Below are 16003 nucleotides of genomic sequence, written 5' to 3' on the forward strand. Positions count from 1 at the left end.
AGGATGGTATTTCCCACATCATCTTTATGCACTATCCTACGTGAGGAGCATGCATGCGATGTACAGCATACCTTAAACCAACCTAAAGGCTTTGGTATAATGGGCAGATATAGGGCCACACCCTTGGCAGGGGATCCCTATTGTAATGAATACTGCAACAATGAAATGGAAGGACATCAACTGAGAGTTGTCAACTCACTTAATGCATATCGGAGATGCAGGATGAAACCAGAGTATCCCAAGAAAAATCAAGCAATCACAAGGAAGAAATGCATACCCCACACATTAGGTACCAAATCAGAGTACTGAAATACAGAACCACATGCTGTGAAGCTACAATACTACTCGCTACACCACTATGCTACCATCTGTGTATTTACAAATACTGTCATGTTCCATAACACTCCCAAACTTGGCAAATGGTCTGTACATTGTTTACAAAAGTCTGTTTTTGTATGTTTATGTACAATTATTTGTTTAAATTAAGTGGTAGCTTTTCATCTCCACAGTCAAAATATTATGGAAGTACAAAACGGATAATCATTGCACATTCAGTGACTAAAAGGCACTATTTTTGGCCTTACACACACACAGACACACACACACACACACACACACACACACACACACACACACACACACACACACACACACACACACTATGATAAGTGACTTGTACATTCATTCATGTACTCCACCGCTTACATAAGTAATGTTTCTGAAATAAACTGTCTTGATTTGCTTAAGTGATTAAATACAAGACAAGCAACTCTGGTTATGGGGACAAATCCGGTCTGTGATGAAGTTAAACTACTTGATACTACATGTTAAAAGCTATGCATGCAACTACTCCTTCAAAGGCAATTTTCTCTCATGTGCTATATAGATACTTAAACACTACTATTTGTTTGATATTTAGTTCTCCCACAAGTTGACCCTGCTTTCGAGAAACCTCGCCTTTTGCAATGCAATAAAGGCCCTAATGGCATTTCTGGAGTAATACTTACTGCTTCTGCAAAATCTGGATTAAATTTCAGTAAATTATTCAGATCCTTCTGCAAAGCTGAAGGACTCAGGGCTCTGTTTTCATCATTCTTCAGCAGATATGCCTGTGGGAAATGACAGACTTTATAAGAAAATTTATCCAAGCTATTATGGTTAAAACAAGCCATCAATATTAAAAAAGGCAACTACAGTAGACCAAAAGTTTTAAAAAAAACTTCTATGTTCCTACTGCACTTTCTCTTTGTAGTACAAGGAGTTTAAACAAAATTATCTATTGACCACAGCACACTACTCACTGCCAGAAGGAAAGACTGAACAAAATTCACATCCATTGTTTTGGCTGGGGAGGTGTATGCCATCTCAACTCATGCATAATTCACTTCCATAGTCCAGGAGGATGATAAAAAAAAAATACAATACCCTCTATAAAATCTGAAAGAGGGGAAGAGCAGCAATTATTTTCTAAGATGGCAGAAAAAGTTTGACTTGACAAGAAATGAAGGTTTCATCAAGAGTTTGACCACTACTTTATCAACTCTCCACACAAACGGTCTCTGTGTGACCCCTGCTGATGCCCTACTGCATCAATTTAATTTACTGCATCTGAAGCACATCCATGTCTCTAATTAATGAAACTTGGTTTAAACGTTCATAAAACACTCCCTCCATAAGTAGGTTTTGCACCTACCATATTTCAGACTCCATGGTAACTGTGGTGGCATCTTCATGTTTTTTAGGGGCAATATCCCCTCTAGACAAGGTGAGATGTGTTTTAGGCCACACGTGTAATATTTTGTTAAGTTGCAATTTTTCTGAACTTATTACATTAAAGTTTGTCACCTAAAATGATGCAATTTTTGATAAAACCACTATGGAACAGAAGGGTATGGTGCACTACACAGATAAGGGTGGGGGAGTCTGTGTGTCCTCCCTATGTAATATGGGCGATTACCCAATTAAACATCTTATCACCTTGGAATTTGCTGTTTTAAGGTAGATAGTGTTGTGAGAGGGTCTTTGTTTCATTAATAGCATAGAACCTCACAAATCTAATAACTGACATATTATACAGAAAGAAGTGACATTTTTTGAGTACATTATGATGAGCAGGAGGAGTTTTTTTTTTTTTTTGTCAAAACTTGAGAAATGGCCACAATATGTGGTTGTTTAAACAGACTAACAGTTTTCCAATGCAGTCCATTTACTGTTAATGCTGCATGCATAAAGGCAGGACATTTATAGCAATGTATTTTGTCTGAGACTAGACGTGGTAACACTGTTTTGATTAAGTGGGCCAAGGTTAACTTTTAGTTATGTACTTGCCATAACTTTAGATGTTTGGGATCCATCTCGCCTACATTCTGTACTGATGGGCTCGGAGCCGATCCCTCGGCTCCGACTCGGCACGCTATGCTATAGAGCGAGGCCTCTTATTGGCTGAGCTATTTCTTATCCCAGGATGCACCACCACTAATCCCCCAGATCTTGTTTGTCCGCAATCATGCACACAAGCACAACTTGTTTATATAACATTGTTAGATGTTTCAAGATGAAACAACAGGGTTCGGACCTTCTGATATCCTCTGATCTCCAAGGAAGGGGGAAGGAGGGTGGGTTATTAGAATGTGGCGAGATGGATCCCAAACATCTAAAGTTATGGTAAGTACATAACTAAAAGATGTTATGTGATCCTATCTCGCCTACATTCTGTACTGATGGGACAGCGTCCCTAGCACCTAAATCCTGGGTGGCTCATTGGAAAACACTCCTGAGCACTGTGGAACCAAATGAAGCTCGTCCTCTAGATGCCACATCCAATTTGTAATGGGAAATAAAAGTGTGAGGGGAAGACCATGTAGCCGCAGCACAAATGTCACTAATGGCAAGCTTAGAATGAAATGCTATCGAAGTAGCCATAGCCCTTGTAGAATGAGCTTTGACAGAGGTGGTAAGCTCTTTGTTACAATAAGAATAAGCTTGAGTAATACAGTCCCTGATCCATTTGGCAATAGTGACCTTTGTGACAGCTTTGCCCAATTTATTGTCTGCAAAGGATACAAACAATTGATCTGTTTTCCTTGTTTGTTTGGTCCTATCTAAATAAAAACGCAACTGCCTGTGGACATCTAATGTGTGGAATATGAACTCTGCTTTGTTAGAATATTTCGGAAAGAAGACTGGAAGTTCTAATGATTGTTGTAGGCAGAAACTGGAACAAACTTTAGGGACAAAGGAAGGATTTGGCCTGAGAGATACTCTGTCTTTGTGAAAAACCAAGTACGGGGGTTTTACAGACAAAGCTTGAAGCTCTGAAACCCTTCTGGCAGAAGTAATTGCCACCAGAAAAGCAGTCTTCCACGAGAGAAATTTTAGATCACATGTCGCTGCCGGTTCGAAGGGGAAGGAAGTTAAGGCGCGTAACACTACATCGAGATCCCATGGAGGAGCAGGATGAGAAATCGGAGGTCTTAAAAGCGCCGCACCTTTCAAGAAGGTCTTACACAATCTGTTGCTCATTAAAGGTGGGTTTATAGATTCGTGAAAATTGGAAATCGCTGCCAATTGAACCTTGATGGTAGAGACTGAAGAGCCTTGATTGAAAAGAGAAGTTAAAACTTTTAGTACTTCTGATACGGGAATAGTGATGGGATCCAGGCCCCGGAGCTGATCCCAAATAGCAAATCTTTTCCATTTGCTAGAATACAATTTCTTTGTAGCAGACCTGTGGGCCGAAGATAAGATGTGTACAACTTCTGGATCCAATGTATGACTCCTGACTATAGTTGGAAGAGGAGGAGCCAAGCCGTCAATTTTAAGGTGTGTAGGGACTGGTGGAATAGTCTCGACTGATGAACCAACAGGTCTGGGATCTGATCCAGGAACCATGGACCTTCCAGAGCATATTTCCGAAGATAGGGGAACCATACTTGACGAGGCCAGTAAGGAGCAATTAGGATCATTTTGCTTCCCAAAAGAGATGCCTTTTGGATCACCCTGGGAAGGAGAGGAACTGGGGGGAAGGCATAAAGCAAGCTGGTGGGCCAAGGACGGGCTAGTGCATCCATGGGGCTCTTCCCCGGAGCCGGGGTTAGGGAGAAGAATTTTTTGCACTTCGCATTCAGCGGAGTTGCGAAGAGGTCGCAACACGGAACTCCCCATTTGCTGAAAATCTGATTTGCAACTGTCATGTTCAGAGACCATTCGTGAGGAGAGAGGATGGTTCTGCTCAGTCTGTCGGCTATCACATTGGATTTGCCCGGGATATGAGTAGCTACTAGAAAGCGTTTGGTCGACACTGCCCATTCCCAGACTCTCATGGCCTCTCTGCAAAGAGGATAGGACCTGGTCCCTCCCTGTTTGTTCAGGTACCAGACAACTGACATGTTGTCTGAGTGAACGGCAATTTCGCCCTGAGGGAGGTAATCGTGAAGGGCTTGAAGGGACAGAAGCACCGCCCTCATTTCTGGGATGTTGATATGAAGTAGGGTCTCTTCTGGGTGCCATTTGCCTTGGACTGACCTGCCCAGGGAATGCCCCCCCCCCCCATCTGGGAGGCGTCCGTGGTCAAAGTGGCCGCAGGAGGTGGTGGAACAAAGGGTCGTCCCTGATCCAAATTGAAGGGCACTAGCCACCAGCGAAGGTCCCGTTTGCAGGTTTCTGTGATCCATATGAGGTGACAGAGGGAGTTCCTGAAAGGACCATTGAGCTGAAAGAAGCCACTGGAGAATTCTCATGTGCAACCTTGCCAGGGGGACTAGAAGAATCGTGGCGGACATGGATCCCAATAGCTGCAGGACCATTCTGACTGGGGCTTTGGATCTGGGAAGTAAGGCTCGAACTTGAGCCTGAATGGTTTGTATTCTGTCTGTAGGTAGATAGACCCGCATTTGGTTTGGGTCTATCTCTACCTCTATGAATCTTATGCGTTGAGATGGCAGCAATACAGACTTTGGCCAATTGAAGGTGATTCCAAGGGAATTGCCCAGTGAAATAGTGGCTTGTAGGCTCCGCAATAGTAGATGCTCGGAGGTGGCAGTTAGGAGCCAGTCGTCTAGATACAGAAACACCTGGAATCCTAGACTTCTCAGGTGAGCAGTCACGACCGCCAAACATTTGGTGAACACCCTGGGGGCTGTGGTGAGACCAAAGGGCAGCGCGCGGAACTGAAAATGACTGCCTCCCAGGCTGAAGCGCAGATGTCTCCTGGACGCTTGATGTACCATGATATGGTAATAAGCGTCCTTGAGATCTATGGGGCACATCCAAACACCTTTCTCCAGCAATGGGAGAATGGCTTGTAGGGTGACCATTCGGAACTTGGACTTTTTGACTGAATGGTTTAGAATGCTGAGATCTAAAATGGATCTCAAGTCCCCAGTCTTTTTTGGCACCAAAAAGAATCTTGAGTAAGTCCTTAATCCGATCTGGTCTGCGGGGACCGGTTGGATGACTCCTTTTTGTAGCAGCTTTGAAACTTCTGAGGCTGCAGTTTCCCGTTGACTGAGTGGCGGGTCCGGGATTTTTTTGGACTGAGGTGGAGAGTGAAAGAAAGGGATGGAGTAACCTCCGGCGATAATTCGAAGCACCCATCGGTCCTGAGTGATACCTTCCCAGGCTTCTAGGTGCCTCGAAAAACGACCCCCGACTGGCTCCGGAGCTGCACAGTCGGGCAATCCCTCAGGGACTGTGAAAGGCTGAAGAGCCACGAAAGGACTCGCGGTCTCCAGTGTTGCGAGGGCCTCTGCCGCCTCTGGGACGGCGTCTTCCGGAAGAATTTCCCCCTCCCCTGCCTCTGGAAGGGGGATCATCCTGCTGAGAGGGGTAAGGCTTCTGAGATCTACGGAACCACATTTTCCCTCCTCTTTTAGCCTTGGGATAAGGCCGAAAGGGAGTGGAAAATCGTGCCCCTACGGCAGTCAGAGTCTTACCCTCCTGTTCGCAGCGGGTCAGTTTGTCCTTTACCTTGGGTCCAAACAGGGAGGACCCATCAAAGGGGGCGTCGGCAAAGGAAGACTTAAAGGCCTCCGGGAAATGACACAGGCGTAGCCAGGCTTGTCTCTGTAGAGCAATGCCTGTACCCATCGCTCTACTCGCCCCTTCGGCCGCATAAGAAATGAGCCTCATGGACGAGTTTGAAATGGATGATAATGTAGCCAGCTGAGAGCCAACCGTCTGGGCCAGCTCCTCAGGCAGGTTACCCAAGAGGGTATCGGAAAGCTCTTTAATCAGATCCCTCTGAAATCTGGTAAAGTGCGTAAGGTAGTTCAAGGACCTTAATGTAAAGGCTGCTGAACTTAGGGTGCGCTTTCCGTACCGATCCATGCTCCTAGACTCCTTATTAGGAGGATGGACGGATGTCGAAGCCTCTGCTACTTCTTGCTGGGTAGCAGATGCCACCACCAAAGCATCTACAGCCACACCTTTAGTTAGAAACTCTTTTTCAGGGGGTGCCGAGAGGAATTTATTAGGACGAGCAGGCACCGGTTCCACAGAGTCTGGGTGTTCCCGACAGATCAAATCCAAGAGCTCGTCGAAGGGCGGAGACACCCAGGAGGCGGAGGGCTGAGCCCCGAAGGCCTTAAGGAACACCGACTCATCAGCAGAAGGGGTTTGGACTGCCAGCCGCCTCGTTGTTTAAGGGCTTCCAGGATGTCTGCAAAGGAGACATCATCCGAGGACGACTTAGGGGACCCTTCTGCATCATCGAGATCAGTGTCTGATGTAAGAGACTCATCAGGGGAGTCAACGTGCTTCCTCTTGCACGATCTTTTCCTGGGGGGTTCTTCTGAAGAAGCTTCAGAAGGACCTCCAGGAGGGGGGGAAACCCCAGTGGGGGTAACCTCAGGCCCCGGGGCTCCGCTGTCTAAGGACAGGGGGACTGCCAAAGATCCAGTCTCGGTATGCAGGGAAGAAGCTGGGGAGACCGTGGAGGTAGCCAAAGATGATTTGGTTAACGCACTCCTCATAGCCCTGAAGGCGGGACCACCAGAATCCTGGGAGGGTCCCACCTCCGTGGCCACGACGGTAGACTGCACTCCCGCAGCCGACGCACCGAGAGGAAGACTTGGGACTGAAAACATCAATCCCGAAGCATCCCCCCCGGGGCCGACGGAAGAAGTCCGCGTACCGAACTCCGACTCAAGAGCCGGAGTTGGAGTAAGGGTCGGGCCCGACCCTAAAACCTCCACCAGTTCCACCAGCACCGGCTCCAACGGTGCCGAGGCTGTTGGAGGAGGAACCATAGTACGAAGGTGGACCATCGGCTCCGAAGCCGAATGGGCTGGAGCCGAAACTAACTTTTGGAACACCGGAGACTGGAAGAGTCTTAGGAGCACCCTGTCGATGTCCGAATCAGACATCTTGGAGGATCTGGACGATACCGATTGGGTCCGAATCGATTTCTACATCGGCTCCATAGGACTAGGGGACCGGCTCCGAATGGATTCAATAAATATCGGTTCCGAGGGAGATCTCAGGGCAATTTCCCTCGGTGCCGATGAGGACTTCGGCGCCGAAGGGGAAGAGTCTGAGCCGGCAACCTTCATCGGCTCCAATATCAGTGGAGCCGATGAAGGTGACCCGCCTCTCGATGCCCCAGTCCTCGGCTACGAAACCAGAGGGGTCAAGACTGGAGGCATCGAGGCAGACCGTTCCGCCCTCGGCTCCGAAATCCGTGGAGCCGATGGAGAAGCCTGCCTAGGTTTTTTGGCAGTCGGTTCCAACAGACTGGTCGGAGCCGACGCTTTTTTCTTTTTTGAAGGAGAGGAAGATGAAGATAAAGCCTCCTCGAAGGAAGGCTTTATCAAACCTTTTAGGATTAATTTGTTCTTCCTCTCCTGGAGGACTCTTGATGAAAAGGCATGACACACGCTACATGACTCTTGTAGGTGCTTGGCGCCTAAGCAATAAACGCACGAGGAGTGGTCGTCCGTTATGGACATCTTATAACCACACCTCGCGCACTTTTTAAACCCGGAGGGTCTATGTTCTTTTGACATGTCTGCAGATAGAAAATGCACCAAAAACTAGTAGTTTAAAGTTGAAAGAAATACAAAGTTTTTTTTTTTTTTTTATACCAATACAGTCAAACAAAAAACACAGAAAGAGAGGGTCAAGACCCTCTAACTTAAACGGGTACTTGACCCACAAACAAACGCTAGAATAGCAAATAGCAAAAGGGGAAGGCCCCTCTAACTAAAACGGGAAACCTTCCCTGACGAAAAAAACACAAATTCCTCAATAAAAATACGCAAAACACACTCGTATCACAACAATAGCTGTTAAAACAGCTTTTGGGTTCAAAACAAGCAAATTCCTGACAGGAAAAGCCTAAATAAAGTAGTACTTAGCCCAGCCAAGTTGAGACCACGGCCTAGCTTAGTAAGCGGCAAACGAGATCTGGGGGATTAGTGGTGGTGCATCCTGGGATAAGAAATAGCTCAGCCAATAAGAGGCCTCGCTCTATAGCATAGCGTGCCGAGTCGGAGCCGAGGGATCGGCTCCGAGCCCATCAGTACAGAATGTAGGCGAGATAGGATCACATAACATCATTGGTTTTCCCAGGAAGGTATCAGAGAAAGAGACAGAGAGATTACAATTCAGCTTGTATATCCTTCAGATTTTTTAGTCACAAGTTGCTTTGGACTAAGCAGGCCTGCATTAGGAATTGATGCTTTGCAATGGAAGTTGGCAGTTTAGTTGTAGCATAGATCCAACAGGATATGCCTATCTGAAAGTGTAAGGTAGGTGGTTTATGGAATGTGTCGACATTCATTATACTCCTTCTATAATTAACTAAATATCAGGCATTATTTCTTCTGTATTTTGTACTCATAAGCTTTAATAACATTTTGTTACTTACTGTGGTAATTTCCCAAGTCCTACACCCTTCCCCTCCATCCAAAAACTGTAGTACAGCTGGCATTCCTTGTTACAGCTGCACCAGATATCCTTGCTCAATCAGCTACTCATCTATTACTTGCTAATGCAACCACATTACAATACTTTTGTTCATTTAATTCAAATGATTTACTGTCTACCAGGCTGTGACACAAAATTAGCAGTTTTGCACCACACCGTCATCTGGAAATCAAAAACAAAATAGTTCTGTAGAGTAAAAAGATGATTTTCTCGCAGTACACGAAAATCATTACATTTACATTTTAGCACCATACATTTTGACCATATCACAAGTAAGCATGGATAAAGTCTTCACTTAGCCAGTGACAGAAATGTAACCATTTGCACTGCCACCAACATCACTGAAGTGTTTAATTGGAAGGCAGTTTGCAATCTGCTTGGGCTGGAGGATTTGGGATTTGGCACTATACTCACAAATGACCAACTAAATAACCAGCACTACAGTTCTTAAAAGAGATTCAGCAGAAAATATCTGGCAGGATGAGGTGCTAGTGGAGAATGCATATCTTTATGACATCACTACATAAAGAAAAGAAGCATGCAATACAGGAACAGTTGACCAATCTAGCTTAAATTCCATATCATTACAACTACCACATAACCTATGTTAGGAGATGCGACATCCGCCATTTGTGAAAAGCAGGACTGGGACAGCTACCATTTGTGAAAAGCAGGGTTGTGATGTGTGAAAAACCCTTAATAATAGCTTGCCATAGCCATTTATCAATAAAAACTCCATAAATGGAAAACAGTTATTTGCATTAAAATTGAATATTCAATTGGGAAAAGTGGGACTGATGGCAATGACCCTGGTTTCTCATTCTTGCCAGAAAAGCAGACAACATAAAGACTGCGATTCTTTAAAACACGGCCAAGTAGCTTGAATTGCAATAGCTAATGAGCAAGCCAGAAGTACAACATGCCTAAAAATTCTGGGCATTGTGTATATAACTCCTCCACTGTACAAAAAGGGTGTGTGTGGTAGGAGGTACATAACACTGCTGGGCAGTAATGCCAGCTACATTCAGGGAACACCCATTCATGATTCACTGGTATAAACTGTAATTTCAAAGTTGTGTGACTTATTGCAATGGGTGAAAATACAGACATTAGACAAGCTGTCTAGTCACACAGACACAGTACAGGAAATAGAAAGCAAATTAAATAATTTACATGTACCTGCTGAGTAAGGAAGTACTCTGCCTGTTTCTGTGAAAGAGGACCTCTACAGAAAGTATCTTCACTTCTACTGAACAAAAATAAATGAAGTTAATGTTTGGTTATGTTAATACAAAAGTCCTTTAAGTGCAACTTAAAAAACAAATGAGTACAATCCCTGTACAAGTCCCCCCAAAAGCAGTTAAGCTAAAAAATATACTTATTTGCATGCACCACACACACCAATCATTCAGTAAAAAACTATTCCATTGTGACTATCATACAATAATGAAGTACTTTACAGATCAGACATCTCAAAAACGGACTCTTTTGCATGCAATTTTCTAGCTGCAGGCCACTAATATTACTGTTAAGTAACCTTTGTTTGCTTACTATGCACCAGTGGGTGACCTGGGAAGGGGTTGAAAAATCCTTGGTAATATCTTGCCGTAGGCATTTATCAATAAAACTCTGTAAATTTTGCAGTAGAGCAGAATACTCAATAGTAGACAGGAAAGTATGTGGTTAGCAAAATGAGAAATAATCAAGGTAGGATTAAGTAGAAAAGAATCTTCAGAAAAGAATTTAAAATGCACAGATTGTCCACAATGACAAGTCACACATCAGGATAAAAATAGAGAGTTTGCTAGTGATGATTAATGAAGAATTCACACACACATATGAGATGTTCTGCAACAGCATCAGAAGCCAAAATAAAAAAATTATACAAATACCTAACTGATTACATGCTTAGCACCATTTACCTCAGTTTTCTTCACTGTTCATCTTAAAAATATTCAACTAGTTAATGATATAATTTTGGAAAATATAAGCAAAACCTCTTGTAGAAAAAACAGTTTAACCTGCACCTGAAAAAATAACTTCCTATTGTATTAATGATGTATGATAAAGAAATTACTGTTAAAAATTTGTGTTTAACAAAGTAAATACATGCTTTTAACTTTGGTGCTTTTTAATACATTTGACCCAAACCCTCACCACATTCCCATCACATTTCTTTTATAATAAGTCATTAAAATTCAACAGTGGTATTGTTGACTCCAGTAATTAAAATCTTTGCAAACTGCAGGCACAATTGTTTATTGAATCATGGATGACAGTACTCAAAATTCTGACAGAAATAAGTATGCAAAAACAATGGAAGAGGAAAATTGGGCCTGTTTTCAGCAAATAACTTACACCACCACAGCTCTTACAACTTTGTGTCTTACAATTTTTTTATATGCAGAACCTGCACCTCCTCTATGTCCACTTGGGTTTTCAGAAAATGCAGTGTTTGCTTCCCATATCCCAAAGACATGCCTTAAGTGAAACAGTAGTCCTTACAACTACCTAAAGGTTTGCAACACCATGCTCAGGTATGCATGTGCGTTCTGTACCAAGCTGGTATTCTATCCAAACTTATTTTTCTGCCTTGTGTAAATGAGTGGCCTAAACTGGATAAACTGGGCATCACAGCATTAATGAACATAAGCACAAAAATACTTTGCAAAAGTAATTATTGTACAGTGACTGGATAATGAGGAATTTTGGATCTAGAGTAAAAAAAAATCTAGCAATCACATTTACGTTTCTGAATAGTTAAAATAAATTACAATATATATTCTAAGTAAGTATATACAGTGGGTATAAAAAGTGTACACACCCCTGTTAAAATGCCAGATTTTTGTGATATAAAAAATGAGACCACAATACATAATTGCAAAACTTTTCCCACCTTTAATGTGACCTATAACCTGCACAATTTAATTGAAAAACAAATCTGTTAAGGGAAAAATATGAAAAATAAAAAACATACAATACGTTGGTTGCATAAGTGTGCACACCCTTAAACTAATACTTTGTGTGTGCACACCCTTAAACTAATACTTTGTTGAAGCACCTTTTGATTTAATTACAGCATTCAGTCTTCTTGGGTAACCCAGCCACTGGGGATGCACAAGCCAGTGCATTTCTTTGTGCCGGTCCCAAGCCCAGATAAAATGGGGAGGGTTGCGTCAGGAAGGGCATCTGGTGTAAAACTTTGCCAAATCATTCATGCAGACAGCAAAAAATATTTACATACCGGATTGGTCAAGGCGAGGGTCAACAACGACCGCCACCAGTACTGTTAGCCAACAGGGTGCTGGCGCAAATTGGGCTACTGTTGGCCAAAGGCATGGCCAAAGGCAGGAAGAGAGGAGAGGAGAAAGGTTAGGACTGTGGTAGCAAGGGTCAGAAATTTGAATGTTGGCAGTATGACTGGTATAGGGAGACAGCTAGCCAATATGATGGACAGAAGGAAGGTTGGTATATTGTGTGTGCAAGGGACCAGATGGAAGGGGAGTAAGGCTAGGTGTATCGGCGGTGGGTTGAAATTGTTTTATCATGGTGTGGATGGGAGGAGAAATGGCATAGGAGTTATCCTGAAGTAACAGTATGCTAAGAGTGTTTTGAAGGTGAAAAGAGTGTCTGATAGAGTGATGTTTATGAAGCAGGAAATTGATGGTGCAATGATGAATATTGTTAGTGCATATACTCCACAAGTTGAGTATGCGATGGATGAGAAAGAAACATTTTGGAGCAAGTTGGATGAAGTTGCAATGGTTGCACCCAAGGGTGAAAGAGTGGTGATTGGAGCAGATTTCATTGGGCATGTTGGTGAAGGGAACAGAGGGGATGAGGAAGTGATGGGTAGGTATGGTGTTAAGCAAAGGAATGCAGAAGGTCAGATGGTAGTGGATTTTGCAAAAAGGATGGACATGGCTGTGGTGAATACATATTTTAACAAGAGGGAGAAGCATAGGGTGACATACAAGAGTGGAGGAAGATGCACCCAGGTGGATTATATCTTGTGTAGGAGGGACAGTTTGAAGGAGATTGGAGACTGTAAAGTGGTGACCGGGGAAAGTGTAGTTAGGCAGCATAGGATGGTGGTTTGTAGGATGACGTTGGTGATCAAGAAGAAGAGGAGTGTAAGGGCAGCACCAAGGATCAAAAGGTGGAAACTGAAAAAGGGTAATTGTGAGGTGGAGTTCAGGGAAGAGTTAAGACAGGCACTGGGTGGCAGTGAAGAGTTACCAAATAGCTGGGTAACTACAGCAGAGCTAGTAAGGGAGATGGCTAGAAAGGTGCTTTGTATGACATCTGGACAGAGGAAGGACAAGGAGACATGGTGGTGGAATGAGGAAGTACAGGAGAGTATACAGAGAAAGAGGTTGGCAAAGAAGTGGGATTGTCAGAGAGATGAAGAAAGTAGACAGGAGTATAAAGAGATGAGGTGCATGGCAAAAAGAGAGGTGGCAAAGGCTAAGGATAAAGCATATGAAGAGTTGTATGAAAGGTTGGACACTAAGGAGGGAGAAAAGGACCTGTACCGATTGGCTAGACAGAGGGACCGAGCTAGGAAAGATGTGCATCAGGTAAAGGTGATAAAGGATAATGAGGGAAACATACTCACAAGCGAGGAGAATGTGTTGAGCAGATGCAAAGAATACTTTGAGGGGTTGATGACTGAAGAGAATCAGAGGGAGAGAAGGTTGGAAGATGTGGGGATAGTGAATCATGAAGTGAAATAAATTAGCAAGGAGGAATTAAGGATAGCTATGAAGAGGATGAAGAATAGAAAGGTTGTTGGTCCAGATGACATACCTGATGAAGCATGGTGGTGTTTAGGTGAAATGGCAGTGGAGTTTCTAACCAGATTGTTTAATGAAATCTTGGAAAGTGAGAGGATGCCTGAGGAATGGAGAAAGTGTTTTGGTACCGATTTTTTAAGAATAAAGGGTGATGTGCAGAGCTGTAGTAACTACAGAGGGATAAAACTGATCAGTCACAGCATGAAGTTATGGGAAAGAGTAGTGGAAGCTAGATTAAGAAGGGACATGATGATTAGTGATTAGCAGTATGGTTTCATGCCGGGAAAGTGCACTACAGATGCGATGTTTGCTCTGACAGTGTTGATGGAGAATTACAGAGAAGTTCAGAGTTCAAAAGGAATTGCATTGCGGTTTTGTAGACTTAGAGAAAGCATATGACAGGGTGCCTAGAGAGGACACTCGGGAGTGTCAGAGAAGTATGTAAGAAGACTACAGGATATGTACGAGGGTAGTGTGACAGCGGTGAGGTCTGCGGTGGGAGTGACGGATGTGTTTAAGGTGCAGGTGGGATTACATCAAGGATCAGCTCTGAGCCCTTTCTTATTTGCAATGGTGATGGACAGGTTGACAGACGAGATCAGACAGGAGTCCCCATGGACTATGATGTTTGCAGATGACATTGTGATCTGTAGTGTGAGTAGGGAACAAGTGGAGGAGATCCTGGAGAGATGGAGATCTGCTCTAGAGAGAAGAGGAATGAAGGTCATCAGGACCAAGACAGAATATATGTGTGTGAATGAGAGGGAGGATAGAGGAATGGTGAGGATGCAAGGAGTAGAGGTGGTGAAGGTGGATGAGTTTAAATACTTGGGATCAATAGTTCAGAGTAATGGTGAGTGTGGAAGAGAGGTGAAGAAGAGCGTAAAGGCAAGATGGAGTGGGTGGAGAAGAGTGTCAGGAGAGATTTGTGACAGACTAGTACCAGTAAGAGTGAAAGGGAAGGTCTACAAGAGGGTAGTAAGACCAGCTATGTTATATGGGTTGGAGACAGTGGCATTGACAAAAAGGCAGGAGTTTGAGCTGGATGTGGCAGAGTAAGATGTTAAGATTTTCACTGGATGTGACGAGGATGGACAGGATTAGGAATAAGTATATTAGTGGGTCAGCCCAGGTTGGAAGGTTTGGAGACGCCAGAGAGGCAAGATTACGTTGGTTTGGACATGTGCTGAGGAGGGATGCTGAGTATATTGGGAAAAAGATGCTAAGGATGAAGCTACCAGGTAACAGGAAAAGAGGAAGGCCTAAGAAAGTTTATGGATGTGGTGAGAGAGGACATGCACATGGTTGGTGTGACAGAGCACAATGCAGAGGACAGGAAGAAATGGAAACAGATGATCCACTGTGGCGACCCCTAACGGGAGCAGCCGAAAGAAGAAGATGATTCAGTCTTCTTGGGCACACACCTGCCATCAATTAAAGAGACTCCGATTAACCCCAAATAAAATTCAGTTGTCCTAGTAGGATTTTCCTGACATTTACTCAGCTGCCTGCTACAGCAAAAGCCATGGTTTGCAGAGAGCTTACAAAGCACCAAAGGGACCTCATTGTTGAAAGGTATCAGTCAGGAGAAGGGTACAAAAACATTTCCACATCACTAGATATTCCATGGAACACACTGAAGACAGTCATCAAAAACTGAAGAAAATATGGGAGAAAGTACAGTTTTGTACCTACCATAAATGTAGATGTTCGAGGATCCACATTGCTGCAGTCCTAACCATTGGGTAGTCCGCTGTCCAGTCGGCCCGAATACCAAAGTATATGGCTGACGTCGGTCAAGGCGCATTAGACTGACGTCAGGACGTCAGGGTACTAATGCGCATGACCGACGTCATATCCTCAGTCTTTTCTTGCCCCAGATGTCAGAAGACCCTAAAAAAACAAGGCCCAATCCAAAACACCAAAAAGCCCTGCACCAAACCTATATACAATATATATATATACACATGTACAATAATATATAGCAACTCACACCACCACCCCTAAACACAGAGGGGAAGGCGGGAGGGTAAATTGGACTGCAGCAATGTGGATCCTCGAACATCTACATTTATGGTAGGTACAAAACTGTACTATGTTCTTCATTCCACATTGCTGCAGTCCTAACCATTGGGTAGAATCCCAAAGCAGAGGTAAGGGAGGCTGGCAAATCATAAGGAAGCAGGAGCTGTCAACATGCCTTGCAAAATAGCTGTGGCAAAACCAGCCCTAGATTTAGAGTAGAGAGGAAGGTGGTAATGCTTAGAGAAAGTATGCACTGA

At 43.8% G+C, this 16003-nt stretch overlaps 1 protein-coding gene across 1 annotated transcript in view; it reads right to left on the reverse strand.

Annotated features, from left to right (window-relative positions):
* ANAPC5 (anaphase promoting complex subunit 5) overlaps positions 1 to 16003 on the reverse strand; it is a 1323163-nt gene that overhangs the window by 1148064 nt on the left and 159096 nt on the right. The window contains exons 5-6 of the mRNA XM_044069767.1: positions 10105 to 10174; positions 1008 to 1109 (exon numbers count right to left, since the gene is read on the reverse strand). Of these exons, the coding sequence (XP_043925702.1) occupies positions 1008 to 1109; positions 10105 to 10174 (172 nt within the window). The remainder of the gene's footprint in view (positions 1 to 1007; positions 1110 to 10104; positions 10175 to 16003) is intronic.

Source organism: Protopterus annectens, chromosome 4.part0 (assembly GCF_019279795.1).
Source record: "Protopterus annectens isolate FY-2018-M chromosome 4.part0, PAN1.0, whole genome shotgun sequence".
Taxonomy (NCBI): domain Eukaryota; kingdom Metazoa; phylum Chordata; order Ceratodontiformes; family Protopteridae; genus Protopterus; species Protopterus annectens.